Below are 15,796 nucleotides of genomic sequence, written 5' to 3'. Positions count from 1 at the left end.
AAATTGTCTTCTCTGCTTTATGATTGTGATTTTATGTATAATAATTGTGTATTGCACAAAAATAAAGTAAAAGCTAGAATGTTGATCAATGTGATAGCTGAGAACTATTTATTTTTTCCCTAAAGATATTGATACATATTTATGATCTTCAGACATGTTTTATCATAAAAAATACTTTGAAAATTTTAAGCGATGAAGGTTGTAAGTATATCAATAGTATAGTAATTTTTTACAATTGTGGGATGCTTAGAAGATGATCAGTATTGTAACTCTAAATAAGAAGTATTACATGATCTAAAGTTGTGTTTTAGAAAATAAACTAAAAAAATAAAATTTTCAAAGAGTTTTACTTTGAAAAGATATTTCTTTTAGTAAATAAATAAAACGGTACAATAGATGTATGAAAAATATATAAAGAACCGAAATATTTATTTTAGGCAAAATATGAAGCAAAAGAAAAAGAAAATGGTAGGTTGAAATAGAAGCAAAGTTGATGAAGTTGAATAAGGCTCACTCACTCACTCGCTAACAAACCAAAAGATGTGGAACCTCTGCGCTGTTATTCCCAATGCTTCTTCAACCTTCACATTCAGCGTTCAACATCACCCACTTCTCAACTTCTTCAATGTAATTCACTCTCCCTCTTTGCTAATTCTGTAACTATTTGTTCTTAATTTCCGTTTTTTGTCTCAATTACTTTGTTTGGGTCAAAGAGAAGGAGAAGGCCTCGCTGCAGGGTCACCATGTCCTCCGATCCTCAAAACGCCGTCGTTGTAAGCTCCCTCTCTCTCTCTCTATTTATTTATGATTCCATTTGAAGCATTGTCGTCAAAATTAGAGAGTTTATTTCTTTAATCTTTACATATGTATGTATGTGTGTGTGGGCAGGTGGGATGTGGAGGAGTGTCTATCGATTTCTTGGCCAGCGTGGCCGCTTATCCTAAGCCAGATGACAAAATCAGAACCACAAATTTGAAGGTGCCTTCTTCTTTTTCACTTTTCATGAATAATTTTGTTTTGTGCTAACATTTGGTGGTGTGGTTTTTATCAGGTTCAAGGAGGTGGCAATGCTGGAAATGCCTTAACCTGCCTTGCTCGCTTGGGCCTAAACCCAAGGCTTATTTCCAAGGTTGCTTTTATTCATTTAAATAAACTAAAGTTTTAATTTTTATACACTTGGAATTAAAAAAATATTATACTGTCAATCAATCAGAAATCATTGTGACTATGACTTTTAAGGTAATTTGTTGTATTACTTAACAGATTTAGTATACGTATCAGTTTGTCATTCGATGAAAGTGTAAAAGCCTTTAAATGATCAATGGTTCAGTGCACTATTTACTCATGTCCCTCTCAGAATTTCTTTTGTAAAAATAAAGCTATGGATAATATTTAATGGTTTAAATTTTATACTGATACACACACGGTTGGACAATTATTAGGTTGCTGATGACAGTCAAGGCAGGGGTATATTAGACGAGCTGCGAGCTGATGGTGTAGATACATCCTTTATAGTGGTACTTTTTAAGACGGTTCTGTTTGTAATTTTTAATCTTTGTCAAGGTCATCGGATATGAGCAATATTATGATTCCATTGCGAAGTTGCTATTAGCTTCTTTTAACTCTTCACCAGGTTGTGTATGTATATGTATGCATACATTTTTTTTAACTCCAATGCTATTGATGCTCTCAATGTTGTCTTTACACTCCCCACTAACTACTTATTGTAATTTCCTCCGATGTTTGTTCTGGATTTTGCAATTAAAAGCAGTTAGTGATGGGTGAGAATAGATAATTGAGAGGGCATCTGCCATAACTATTGTTTTTAATACTTTTTCAGTGGATGCATTCCCTGTTATTTGCAGGTGTCTAAGGAGGGAACATCACCATTTACATATATTATTGTCGACAACCAAACGTAATGGTCATTGGCTTACATATATATTACATATCTTGACTTTACTGAGTATATTCATGACCTAAATACGAATAGGTGGGGGCATAGAGTATGATTTGTGTATCTAATCAAGATTTGGGTCACTGTCATCTGAATGTTTTTAACATAAAATTCTAGACATGCTATTGTACTTCTATTTGCATTGAAGAATAAAAATAGAAGGAAATGAACAGAAGCTGCAAACTTTTCAGTTTTACTTTTACATGTCTATCGACTTTAACTTGCATGTCTCCATTATCTTGTGTTTATCCATAATTGGACACTTGACAATACCCTACACTTGTTTCAACGAACCTTCACTGCATGCATGAGACAGAAATCGCTCATTAGTTGTAAGAATACAAAAAAAAAAAAAAAACTATTTGCTATCATTATTCATTATAAATTGAGTTCTTTATGCATTGTGACCTGATTTCATTGCTATCTTCTAGGGAGATTGTTGATAATTTTAATGGTAACCTGACTCATTTTAAGTGTGATTTTTCAGGAAGACCCGTACTTGTATACATACCCCAGGATATCCTCCAATGATACCAGACAACCTGCCAAAATCAAGTTTGTTATCTGCATTGGATGGAGCGAAAATTGCTTATTTTGATGGCAGGTTGCCTGACACTGCTCTACTTGTTGCCCAAGAGGTTATCATCTGTACAATTTATTTGCAACTCTGATGCAATTTATAAGGCCTAGTCATATTTCATAGTGGAATCAGCAAGAAGGAAAATAGAAGCTGAAGGCTTGAAGCATGCAAAATTTAAAAGAAGCATACACTTATTGAATCGAAAAAGGGAAAATTTAAGGGGGAGCGGGGTGGAACCCACCAACCAATCTTAGGGAGAGCTTTTTACGTGTATAGTTTTACTAGTTTGTGAATACTACAAGTACCGTTTACACATTTCTCTCTTTTATCTGTTTTCCCCTGCTGTTAAAGGAAGTTGGGGATGGACAAAGAGAGCTTCATCCGAAGGGAAGCAAACAAAATTTTATATTTTTTCAGTGCAGGCAGTTAAAAAGAATATACCCATCTTAATTGATGCAGAAAGGCCAAGGGAAGGGTTGGACGATCTCCTAAAACTAGCTGATTATGTTGTATGCTCAGCGAAGTTTCCAAAGGTAAGTGTGTTTTTTCTCTAAAATTGATGACAAATGTATTATACCAGATTTTCTCATCAATATTGTTTTCATTTCAGAAATGTTGAATTGATTTTAACAGTCCACTTTGCTGTTCCCAGCCAATCAATAAATGTTTTATTTACTTTGTAAAATATATGCTGTGTCATCTCTCAAGAAAAGAAAAAACTATTCTCTTCCTTTGTGCGTGTGGCACGCTCATATTTGTAATTAGGCACATTAGCACGCTATTCATTTCAGTTATCTAATCTGTATGCTATTTTTTTTGTGATGGAAAAGGGACACTGCTTTCCTGATTCCAATGGTACATATCATTTTCCTTTTTTGGTTGCCGTAACTTTTTTTTTTTTATTTCATACACCTATATACCCATTTATTTTACTGAAACCTTATTTTTACTCCATTCTGTGGGTTTAATTATTTAATAAATATGTACTCTTTTCTGCTGACAGGCATGGACAGAGGCATCCACTGTTCCACAAGCACTTGTTTCTATGCTTTTAATGTTGCCCAACATAAAATTTGTGATTGTAACTTTGGGAAAAGATGGATGCATAATGCTGGAGAGAAGGGTTGATGGTACGTATAGATGATAGTAGCCATATTATATTAGCATGTTTTATTCGGTTTTCATGTAAAGAGAGTTTTATTTACTGAGCGTTTTCTGGCAGCAGGTCCTTCTGCAGAAGAAGTGGATGCAGACACCTTATTGGAATCATTGGAGTTAAAAAGGAATAAGAGTCTATCCACTCCAACCTGCATATCATCAGTAATGTCAACAAAACCCAGAATTATTTTTCCTTGATTTTGGTATTACTGAAATCTCACCCAAGCTTTATGACACTGTATGGGGTAGGCTAGGCTACTTAGAACAACTGATGTTGTTGGGCTATATCAAACACCCAGCTTTTAGTAAGGCAAATGTTACTCTATTTTATTGGCTGAAATTTATTGAAAATCACAAATCTCTATGGTTCCCATTTCTTTTCAATTAATTTTAACTAATACTACTGAGAGTGTTGCTATCACTTCTCTCTTTTGTAAAACCATTTACGATGTACTAATGTATTTGGTAAGGGCTTCAAATTTTTCTTAGATGTTAAGCTTGGACACTAACACAAACGTAGAGACAGAAGAAATTCTAAAATTTGTGCAATAAGGACATGGAGGATAATTTCTTGACATTATCTTAAGAATTTCTTAAATGAAATTGTCAATAGTTTAACTGGCTACGAACAAGTACAATTTTTCCGTTAAAAGATTTTAAATAGTGTCTGAGCAGTGTGTTGTAGAAGTGTCTGTGTCCAACTTGCAGACACAGCACTAAATGGTGTGTTTATACTATATGAGATCTTTCTATAGCTCTTATTTTGGATTATCTTCCGTTTGAGCCAATTTCAAATCACTGAAGTGAATTGTTGTATGCACAATTTACACCAGTGTTATAATGCGTAAACCAAGCATTGGAGCATGTTTTTTAGACATTCACAAGGTGAATATATTGTCTCACTAACATGAGCTAGACATTTTTTGCAAAGCGTTATGATCATAGCCTCTAAAACTCATATTAATAAAGGATAGGGATGCCAGAAAACCTTTGCAGAGATGACCAAATTTAATAACCTACATTCCTTTGCCAATCTTTGACATGGAAGACTCTGAAACCATTAAACCGCCAAGGCAATCTTTGTCTACGTGTAAACCAATACAAAGGAAGATTGAGCAACTTGTGTTTAGTATTCCTTGCCACTCTTTGTTTAATCTTTGGGATTGCAGCGTTCAACTTAATCTCTTCTACATACTAATTTCTTATATTTTCAGAGTTAATTGTGTATATTGATAACAGTGTTAGAGATAAATAAAAGTATTCTACAGTCATTCAAACTAAAGCCAAGTGCTTGGATCCTTGCGGTTCTAGGAACAGGGATTGTAACTTAAAAAATTCACGTCCTTGTTTGGATTTTGTTCAACTGAGTCATACTTTTTTCCCTTTAATTCACCCAGTCAGTGGCGAAATTGAAGGCAGAGGGGATAGGAACAGTTAGTGCGAAGTTATATGTTGGAACAGCAGAGAGTATTCCACAGTCAGAGCTTGTTGATACCACTGGTGCTGGGGATGCTTTTATTGGGGCTGTAATCTATGGTAAATTCTACAGCTTTGCTATATCTTTTCCTCATAGTCTTTGGCAAGGCCATGATATCAGGATGTACGACTTGCATATAAACTTCCACGTGTCTTATGTTTATTCTTCCTGAAACCGTATTTAACTTCTCTGAATACACCGATGACATCTGTTCTGTGGTTATTATTTTCAGCTATCTGTGCCAAGTTTACACCAGAGACAATGCTATCCTTTGCTGCTAATGTGGTATGCGATCTTATACTCAATTGTCATTGCACGTGCACACACAAATACAATGTAGTATATGCATGGCCTTATTTTGTACTGCAATTTGAACAATCTATTGAACTAAAGTATATTTTTTATTATTCGATTGGATAATTTTTTGCCCACAAATGACTCCACATACTGAACCCTTAGCATTGATGGAATGGGTCAGGTTGAGCTTATTCATTTTATTGCCACTTCAGGCAGGTGCCAAGTGCAGGGATCTAGGAGCACGGAGTGGTCTTCCTTACCGTGCGGATCCACGCATAGAATCCTTTATATTGGAGAAATTGATTACTTCATCTTAACATGTAATAACATGTACCTGTATTCTGTTTCCAAAGCTAGGTTTTCCGTTAGTTAGTTATGCAATAGTTCCAAGTATAAATGGTTTGTAATCTTTCATTTCAGATGAGATGTCTTCATTGGGATATTCGACTGAGTTGTTCAGTGGAGCTATTGATCATCGACCGTTTAACTTTTTGGCTTCTATATATTTAATTTTTCATAGTCGAAGTGAAGATATAATCTGCTTTTTAATTTTTACTTTGCTTTTGAGTTAACTTCCTCATGGATTACAATTAAATCATAAGATAGTGTATTTTGGTGATGTGGAAGAAAAATGAAGGTTTAGATACTATAGAAAAAAAATAAATGAAAGGGTGTTACTAACAACTTTATTTGATCAGTATAAAACCTAGAAAGCTAGACAAATTTATAAAATGGAAACTCGCGTCCTTACATCTTTATACAGAATGTAATCAAAAAAAGTATTAATAGGAAGTTATCCTTTCATATACAGGTTGCTTTTAGGTTGCGAATGTTTAAAAAAGTCAGGAAAATTTACCAGAATGTGTTTGTTATACTTTTGTTTATTGTAGTCATGTTTATTAAACATATTTTTTACTATTTTTTAGTGAAACCGTACTTATCAGGTATAACTTTTATTTTTATTTATTAAAGTCGTATTTTAACAAATATAATTTTGATACAAAAGGTAGAAGTTGTATTTTAATAAAAAAAATATTATAAAATAAATATAACATTTGTGTTATTAAAAATAATAAAAAATAAAAAGTTGAAATCCTGATTTCTTGTTATACTTCATACTTCTTAAGCATGACTTTCCAAATTTTGATAATTTCTTAAAAAATTGCTGCAGAATGATAAATTTTCCAAGAAATTAAAATGGGTATTTTGTTATCTAACAAAATCTAATTTTTAATTTTCCAATTGTAACAAACGTTAATGTGTTCCATCTCAACAAACAATCTCCAATTCTCCAAATGTGGAAATGTTCAAAGATAAAAATAGCTAAGTATGACACAAATAAAACACTAAGATAATTGAAATAACTTGATGCTAACAAAAAGATTCAAAACATACAACTAAAATAATGCATCAATACTCTAACTAAAATAATACATAGAAATGAATAATGTAAAAAATATAACCCAATATTAATAAAAGAGTTAGTAGCATAAAAATAGCCTTCACCTGATACAAGCCTCCTCCAATATACAATTCTTAACAATCAAACCCATCTACAATTATCCTGGAAAGTCTGCTACCATGTCTTTTTCAATTTCATTTTATTTCAAATTTAATATTTATCCTTTATATTCCTTCCAACCCATAATTTCTACTCCTAAAGTAATTATTTATAAGAAACAATTAAAAAAACGTCAAATAGAGTTGGAGAATTTGATTATTCGCATAACATATCTCATTGCAACGCAAAGGCGACTCATTCTTCTTTTCAGAACAAAATCACAGCATAGTACATTTTTCTAAGATGATTAATTGAGCATGAAATGCCCATCTGAATTGTGCACAATTAGCCAGGAACATGTCATCCTGTATCATCTATAAGGATACCCTTTATTTGAGCGACCGTATATGCACCTAAAAGATTTTGTTTCTCACCACATTGGAATTAGCAAGACTAATAATAGACAAAAATCCAACAACCAGCGATAAGTAGCATTCTCAAATAACTTGCAAGGTAAAGTTCAATATAAGAAAACACTACTAAAAACTAACTGCAAATAGAATACAGTTTCTGATGTGTTGGATGATCCCACAAGAACATAATCATAAATCAATACATTTTTAAAAACAATAATCTCAACAAACCAAAGGTTTTGCATCAAATGCCTCTCTTACTTCCAATAAGTCGGGGCAATATCTTTTTGCAAGAATCTCAACCTGCTCAGCAAATGACTTCCCTCCATGGTCTCCAATATATCGGACAATTTGGTTCCACCGTTTTCTACATGCCTCACCAGTCCTATGCTCAAGCAGATGGTCCCAATCCACCTCCTCCATGCAGCAGGCATCCAAATTATATAAAGCATCAACAAGGCGATAGTCATCGGTATCACTCCATGCACCAGCAGCAACCATGGGTGATCTTAATTTATCATACCACTTGTGGCAGCAGCTCACGGAGTTTCTAGTGACCAACTTCTCACCAATTGCCTCCCAACCAATATTATCTCGTAACATACCATGTTTTGATTTTCTATAACCCTGTGAAGCCCTCACACGTAGGTCCAGGTTCACTAAATCAAATAACTTTTGATACTCCTCTTGGGTCCATCGTCCTTTATTTGTATTACTTAATTTCACTCTGCGCCATGCATCCTTTACATGAATTCGATTTTTGCCCAATGCATCCGCTACTTGTCTCCAATTAGATCCATGCTGTTCCTTCACCTTCCGTAAAAATTCATACTCTTCAGGTGTCCACTCTCGCTTCTCACTCCTTTCAAACAAAATATGGGCACGAGTGTACACACTATAAAGTGGCCTGTGGGGTAAGGCTGCTGCAATTTCCTTCCAACAATATCTAACTTCCCTATGAGCCCTGCAATGGAGAACCATATCTAGACCTTCATCTCCCAAACCACGAGACTCTATAAAATTATAAACAGCAGATTTAATCTGCTCATCTTCTTCTGGTGTGAACCGTTTCCCACGAACTAAACCATCACAACAAACCTCCACTTCATCAGAAAAAGTTACCCGTTTGGGTTTGGATAATCCACTGTTTGCAGGATTAGGAGAGTCGCCATTATCTGCCTTGGCTTTATTCTTTGTCATCATATTTTTGTCCTTGCTTTTGCCGTCTTCAATCATTTTTCCTTTCTTACTCTTCCTACCTTCAACATCATCTTCACCTTCTTTACTCAATTTTCTCTTCTTCCTCTTCTTACCTTGGGCATCATCTTCACCTTCATTGTTTTCAAACTCATTATACTCCTTACTTTTGCCTTCTTCACCATGTTTTCTTTTCTTCTTCTTCTTCTTCTTACCTTTGGCATCATCTTCACCTTCATTCCTTTCAAAGACATTATACTCCTCAGTTTTGCTTTCTTCACAATGTTTTCTTTTCTTCTCCTTTTTCCTCTTACCTTTGGCATCATCTTCACCTTCATTCCTTTCAAAGACATTATACACCTCACCTTTGCTTGCTTTACTCAATTTTTCCTTCTCCCCCTTCCTACCTTGGGCATCATCTTCACCATCATTGTTTTCAAATTCATTATACTCCTTACTTTTGCCTTCTTTATTCAGCTTTTTCTTCTTCCTCTTACCTTCGATATGGCTTTCACCTCCATTCCTTTCAAAAACATTATACTCCTCACTTTTGCTTTCTTGAATCAATTTTTTCTTCTTACCTTGGGCATTGTCTTCAACTTCATTGCTTTCAAATTCATTATACTCCTTACTTTTGGCTTCTTCACTCAGTTTGTTTTTCTTCTTCTTCTTCTTCTTATCTTTGACATCAACTTCACCTTCATTCCTTTCAAAGACATTGTACTCCTTACTTTTGCTTTCTTTACTCAATTTTTTCTTCTTTCTCTTCCTACCCAGGGCATCATCTTCACCTTCATTGTTTTCAAACTCATTATACTCCTTACATTTGTCTTCTTCACTCAGTTTTTTCTTCTTCCTCTCCTCACCTTCACCTTCGGCATCACCTTCACCTTCATTCTTTTCAAAGACTTCATACTCCTTACTTTTGCTTTCTGTACTCAATTTTTTCTTCTTCCTCTTCTTACTTAGGGCATCATCTTCAGCTTCATTTCTTTCAAATTCATTATACTCCTTACTTTTACCTTCTTCACTCAGTTTTTTCTTCTTCCTCTCCTCCTTTTTGTCTTGACTATCATCTTTATCTGCATTGCTCTTAAATTCATTGTAGTCGTCCTGCTGCCTTTCTACATCTGATTTCTTCTTCTTCATCATCTGCATATCAAGCACCTGTTTCGACCATAAATGGAATATTTAAGTACCAAAAGGTGGTATGAAAAACATTTTATAATGCATATCAATAAAATAATTCAGGAATCATGACAAAAAAGAACCACAATCTTCTCTGTCCAGATTAAATGATTTAATGCAACTTTTCACATCCAAGCACCACTAAACTGTTTTTTCAATATTTTACGCAAATAAATTTTCAACTACATCCAGATGTGCACTGAATTTGAGGTCAGGCTACCTCCTAAGAAGGGATAAAAGAAGGAATAGGAAATACTTTTCTCTGCCTTCAGTCAATGCACAGTACAGAGTATATAAGGCCAAACAACAACGTTGCAAATCTTAACAAACTTCTTCTACAATGAAAATGAGTCCTAATAAAATGCATGGTATTAGTGAATGAAATCAAACCAACCAACAGGCCTATTGACCATCCTCTTGGGCCTCGTATTTCCCGCTATTGGGTCACATGTAACAATTTCTCACGCTATCAATGGTGTCATCAACCTTAATATCGACATTATCATCATGGTCCCAAGAATCAACGAAAAAGGTAAAGAGAGGCACACATCCTAACAAAATTTTGGTGCCAAAGGTGTTGAACTCCATATTAGATCAAAATACCTAGTCAAAGAGCACTTACCATAGAGCTACTAATTTATGAAATAATTAATTACAGATTGTGGTTAGTGATATCACCAACCAAAATCTAGCTATACTAAAAGAAGCAAACAGAAGCACCAATAAATATGCCAATTATCTACCAGTCAAAGACTCCAGTCCACTACCTAAGCATTTCGAACTTTATACCATATGCAAGTTTTCTTTTAACAGCTCACAAATAACTTCAGCCCACACGGCATGCCGTTTTCAACGATTATTACACTACTCTACTCCAATTACACATGTCCTTCCAAGGTTATCAAACTCGCGGGTTGACTCGTACACCCGTACGAGTCTGCCCGTGATGCCACTGTTCATGAGTTCGAGAGTGAGTCAGCGAGTTCGAAGAACGAGACAAAACGACGAGAAAACATGTCGTTGGCATTCGCATTTTAAAACCAAACCAAAACCCCAACGACCCAAATCGAAAATCCAATCGAAAACAGAAATTGAATCCCAAATCGAAAACCCTAATCGAAGAAGAAGAGAAGACCGAAGTTGAAAACGCTGACCTATTTCGTGATCGAAAACGCTGACCTATTTCACCACCTTCGATATATCAGCTCCGTTGTTCGGCGTTGCAACTCCTCTCGTCCACGACGAAGTTTCAGGCGCAACGACGCAGCGTAGGTTCGGCTGTGCAGTGCAGTGCAGGTGCAGCGGAACGGTGCAGGTCCGGTGGTGCGGTGCGATCCCGTGCGGTGTACTGCGATGGAGATGAGGTGCGTGAGTTCCTGTGAGCTAAACCCTTAGTTTAGAAAGAAGAGAGAGGGAAAAGAAAAAGTTAATTCATAATTTTCAATTTAAGAAATATTTTTCTATTTTACTGATTTCAAAAACCAATTTATTATATTATTAAGAGATAAATCGGTTATATTTACCTTATTTTTTTTAGAAAAAGCAACATAAATAGGAGTGATAAAGCTGATATCTTGTCCCGGGTCAGCGTGATTCAAACCCATTTCATTCGGAACTAGTTGGGTACTCTGATCCATTTTCTAAGGTTATTACTTCCTGCACCTCTATAATTATTAATTGTACCCCTAATAAAAATAACTTCCTTTCATCGTCGTTGTCACTGCTTTCACCATTGCCGTTGCTTGCCATTGCTGCAGAGGAAGAAAAAAAAGAGATAAGGTTCTTTTCAAAAGATAAGGTTTTTCACGAAATGCATTTTATGTGGAGTGTTTTGGAAAACCCATGTCAGAAATTTTATTCAGAAAAATTAGTTCTGCAAAAAATCTTATCCTAGAAATTCCGCACAAAGTAAATTTGTGAAGTATTTGTCTTGTTTCTATGGATTTTGTTTAAGAAAAAGATAAAAGAAAATATATTTCTAGCTAACAAAAAATGAATGTGAGAAAAAATGAAATATGCAAATGGGTGACATAAAATCGATGTTTAGGAATGAAAATTATGACAAAGTCCTACATTTGTTTGTTGCGGGCACGTCAATGTGATGCAAATCTAAACGGATAATAACAAAGTGAAATTAAGTATATTTTATGACCAAGTACTACTCAATGACCAATAAGTCTAAAGACCGAGTCAAATGTGTTTCTAATTGATTACTAATTATTGGTTTGGAATTTTTTTTGTTCTTATTTATTTCTGCACTTTAAAACCAAATCCTTTTTGTTGATTTATTCACATTTGGGTTCTGGTGCAGTTCTTGTTAGGTGTTAAAAATAATAGTATTTTATTGAAGTTCACACTTTACTTATCAACTGCTTGCACTTAATTTTCTATATGTGTCTAACATTTACCAAAATCATTAATTGATGTCACGTGAATGGATAATAATATTTTAATTATTCTTTTTATTCACTTTAATTTATTATTTTAATCACCGTTAAATTATTTATTTTGATTATTTAGTGATGTGATGTGATGATATAATGATAATTAAAATAATAAATTAAAAGTGAATAAAAAAAATAAGTTAAAAGATCATTATCATATATAAAAAAGCATATGGATGAGTTTCACTCTCCTCTTTTCACCTACTTTAATTTCAACGTAAATTTAAATTTCTCTCATTTAATCTCCTTATCATGGAATTTCCTAAGTAATAATATATAACACTATCTTTACTGAAAAATTTTATGGTGAAAAAAACTAACTTCTTAAAGGAATTTTTTTATATAGATAATTATATTTTACTTAAAAAAGGACATTTATGAGATTTATGTGAAATAATATTTTATTAATAAAATATCTTGTTATTTCTTGGAAAGGACGTAAATGACCTTTGCTCACTCTCTTCTACCTCTTTATGATATTATATTTCAAGTTCATATTTTTGTATACTACATGAAATTTTTTAAAGTTTATTTCCCAATTTTTGTATACTTTTTTATATTTATCTAAGTAACTTTAATAACATAATTATCATCCATTTTATTTTTATATGTCATTGTTTATTTTGGAAATTGTCCAAAATATTTATACTATTCGACAATGCAAAATTATATCGATAAATAAAATTAATAACTTAATGTAATCATATAATTTTTACATTATCATCAAACAGCGCATAATTTTAAAATATATATAAAGTATCAAAAATAAAAATGTATATATATATATATATATATATATATATATATATATATATATATATATATATATATATATATATATATTTTGATGACTTTCACACAATTATATCATCTATCAAATAAGAGAGACACAAGATGTAGAGTTTAAATCAATAGCTTATAATTGTGCGTTCAACAACCTTATTGGGCCCAAAATCATCTTTGAAAAGGTCCAACTATAATGATTAGTAAAATGTAAAGATTAGATATCTTTGGGCCTTGTATTTGGGCCAAGTATATTAGATTTTATTAGGCCTTGTATTTTGGCCGAATAGAGTAGGATTTCATTTGGACCTTTTATTTAGACTAAACTTTATAGGTTTCTTGTCTTTAGGTTTGGATCATGAGATCACCTAAGGTTTCAATTGGGCTTCAATTAGCCCAATCAAAATTCTAGGCTGGTCACCTAAGTTAGGAGAACTCACATTGAACATATTTTCATATTTTGCAAAGCATGGAAGTGTTAGTGCCACTCTGCACTTGATCAACAATGTGCAGCACCTCTTTAGGAGCACATGGGGGAATTCATTTGAATTTTGTCTCCCCTTTTCATCTTGAATTTGGAGACCTTCATCCCTATAAATTGAGGTATCCACCTCATTGTAATTCATTCATGAAGATAGTAAGAAAACTCTATTGAGATCACTCCATAACTCTCTTCTTTGTGAGTCATCTAGGCAAGATATTCCCTTAGGACTTCCTCGAGTCTCCTTCCTATAGAATTGGCCTAACCTTTATAAAGAGCACCCTTCTTACACCATACAACCCCCTTCCACTAAACCAAATCACTTCAAAGTGCTTTTGCTACATCCAATTCTACAATATTCCATTTGTCATTCTTGAAGCTAGGATTCATCATATATATATATATATATATATATATATATATATATATATATAATTATGATATATTTTTACATCAGTAATAGTCCTAATTATATATTCTCAATTTAAAGAAATTCAACTATACATGATTTACATTACAATACTACATAAATCTTCAGTTGCATCTCCAATGACATTAAGGAAATTTGTTATATTCAATGTCTTTAAAAAAATTCATTTTATACGTCTGATAATAAAATAACACATAATCCATCTCAAAGAATATTAGAATCCACCTCAACTCTCTTGTGTTAGGATGGTTCATTGCACATACTCTACCAAAGTGCATAAACCTCATTCATTTTTTTATCACTTGATATCAATTTAAATTATGTATAAAATAAAAAATATATATTTTCCTTAATTAGTTCATGTACTTTGTAGTATAAAAAATAATAGGACACAATATCATTCCAAGTATTTATATAGCATACAATAATGTACATATAATCCATCATATATATATATATATATATATATATATATAACAACTCATTTCGTATAATCATTTACATGCAGTAATACACATACGATATCGCATCCCATTTTAGTAACATAAAACTAATAAAATAAGATATTTCGTAATAATATTCAAAACCAATTATCTAGAGTATAAAATATATTAATACAAGCCTCCAAGAGATAGGACTATAAAAATATGACATTTATATAACCACATTAAACCAACAAAAGCCTTATACCAAAACTAACCACTATTGCTTCCAAAACATCCCACAACTCGAACCAATGGCTTCTCATCCTCCAAAGGCACCTTTATACCTGCATCTTCATTTGTTCACACTAATAAGACAATCATTGCAAAAGAGAGAGACAACCACAGATAAGATAAACAAACACAAGAGGGTAAGCTAATTTCCAAAAAGAAAATCATATATTTATAAAATACGTCCTATCAAAATACAATGCACTTCAACATAATCATATAAATATAAACCATATAATCAAAGTCTCTTCTAAACTCAATTATCTTGATACATGCATTGATATTAGGTTCACCATAAACATGCACTTGTGGTGGCCTCAACTACTCTGCAGAGTCATTGCCAATGGGTTTCACCCCACTACTCACAAGGTTAATCCCCTTCGCGTCTTAGGTCAAGGAAAAATCCTAGACTAGAACCTCATGTTACTCCCACCATATAACCCACTACAAGAATGTTTCCTTTTAGCTTCCAACAAAATGTGTTGGCCATATGTATGACGCTAATAGCATCGACCATACGTCGGCTAAGATGATGCTATACAAGACAAAAAAGGAAAAAAATTTCAAAGATAGTCACTAATTTACATTTCTAATTTATATTATTAATTAAGCTCTACAACATTCTTAGCGTCGTCCACGACGACGCAAATTGAGTAAAGAAAATTAAATAAATTTCGATTGAAACATGTCAGATAAAGTAAATTGATATTTTAAAGTGAAAACCAAGTGTAATGTCGTTCTCTCTATGACTCTATGCTGACATTGGGTTTAAGAAAGAAGTAAGAAGTAAATTGAAAAGGATTGGCATCAGATTAAAATTTCCCTCCTCTTTTTTCATCTAGAGCCCTAGCTAAGCCTTCATTCGAGCACCAGTCCATTCTTGCGCATTCTCCAATCTTATGACATAAGCCCAACTAGAGACCCAATTACTAGAAGCATGTTGAGAAGAATGCAAGAAGAGTGGGAGCATGTTGAGACACATGGGCTTCAACTTTTATTTACTTGGGCCAAGGAAGATATTAAGATATGATGGGCTTGTATTTAGGCCAATAATGTAGATTTATTTTATGTTTTTAATTGCTATTTTTGTTTTAAATATGTTGTTGTTTCCTTTTGTATCTGATTAATCGCAATTTATTGAGAGCTAAAATTGATATTTTAAGTTCAGAAATTGGTT

At 33.2% G+C, this 15,796-nt stretch overlaps 2 protein-coding genes across 6 annotated transcripts; one reads left to right on the top strand and one right to left on the bottom strand.

Annotated features, from left to right (window-relative positions):
- The first annotated feature begins 468 nt into the window (after positions 1-468).
- Positions 469-5,988, top strand: LOC114189730 (uncharacterized). 5 transcript variants are annotated; one of them, XM_028078392.2, is made up of 14 exons: positions 469-627; positions 714-773; positions 889-978; positions 1,052-1,129; positions 1,443-1,517; positions 1,866-1,918; positions 2,445-2,595; positions 2,960-3,070; positions 3,541-3,667; positions 3,760-3,857; positions 5,093-5,231; positions 5,405-5,457; positions 5,682-5,789; positions 5,890-5,988. In XM_028078392.2, the coding sequence occupies exons 1-13, from the start codon at positions 541-543 to the stop codon at positions 5,784-5,786; spliced, it is 1,227 nt and encodes a 408-aa protein (XP_027934193.2). In that variant the 5' UTR covers positions 469-540; the 3' UTR covers positions 5,787-5,789; positions 5,890-5,988. The 5 variants fall into 5 exon arrangements, with proteins under 5 accessions (XP_027934193.2, XP_027934192.2, XP_027934194.2 ...); XM_028078391.2 differs by having other exon boundaries at positions 5,682-5,799; XM_028078393.2 differs by having other exon boundaries at positions 3,763-3,857; positions 5,682-5,988.
- Positions 5,989-7,430: 1,442 nt separating this feature from the next.
- LOC114191578 (uncharacterized) lies at positions 7,431-11,204 on the bottom strand. The gene is made up of 2 exons (XM_028080828.2): positions 10,923-11,204; positions 7,431-9,747 (listed from the first exon to the last, which is right to left on the bottom strand). Exon 2 carries the CDS (start codon positions 9,736-9,738, stop codon positions 7,606-7,608), a length of 2,133 nt encoding a protein of 710 aa, XP_027936629.2. The 5' UTR covers positions 9,739-9,747; positions 10,923-11,204; the 3' UTR covers positions 7,431-7,605.
- Positions 11,205-15,796: the final 4,592 nt, after the last annotated feature.

This window comes from Vigna unguiculata, chromosome 7 (genome assembly GCF_037176805.1).
Source record: "Vigna unguiculata cultivar grain cowpea cultivar isolate G323 ecotype 2 chromosome 7, ASM3717680v1, whole genome shotgun sequence".
In the NCBI taxonomy this organism is placed as follows: Eukaryota; Viridiplantae; Streptophyta; class Magnoliopsida; order Fabales; family Fabaceae; genus Vigna; species Vigna unguiculata.
The sequence above is the reverse complement of the archived record's forward strand: the minus strand, read 5'-3'. Positions and strand labels throughout refer to the sequence as shown.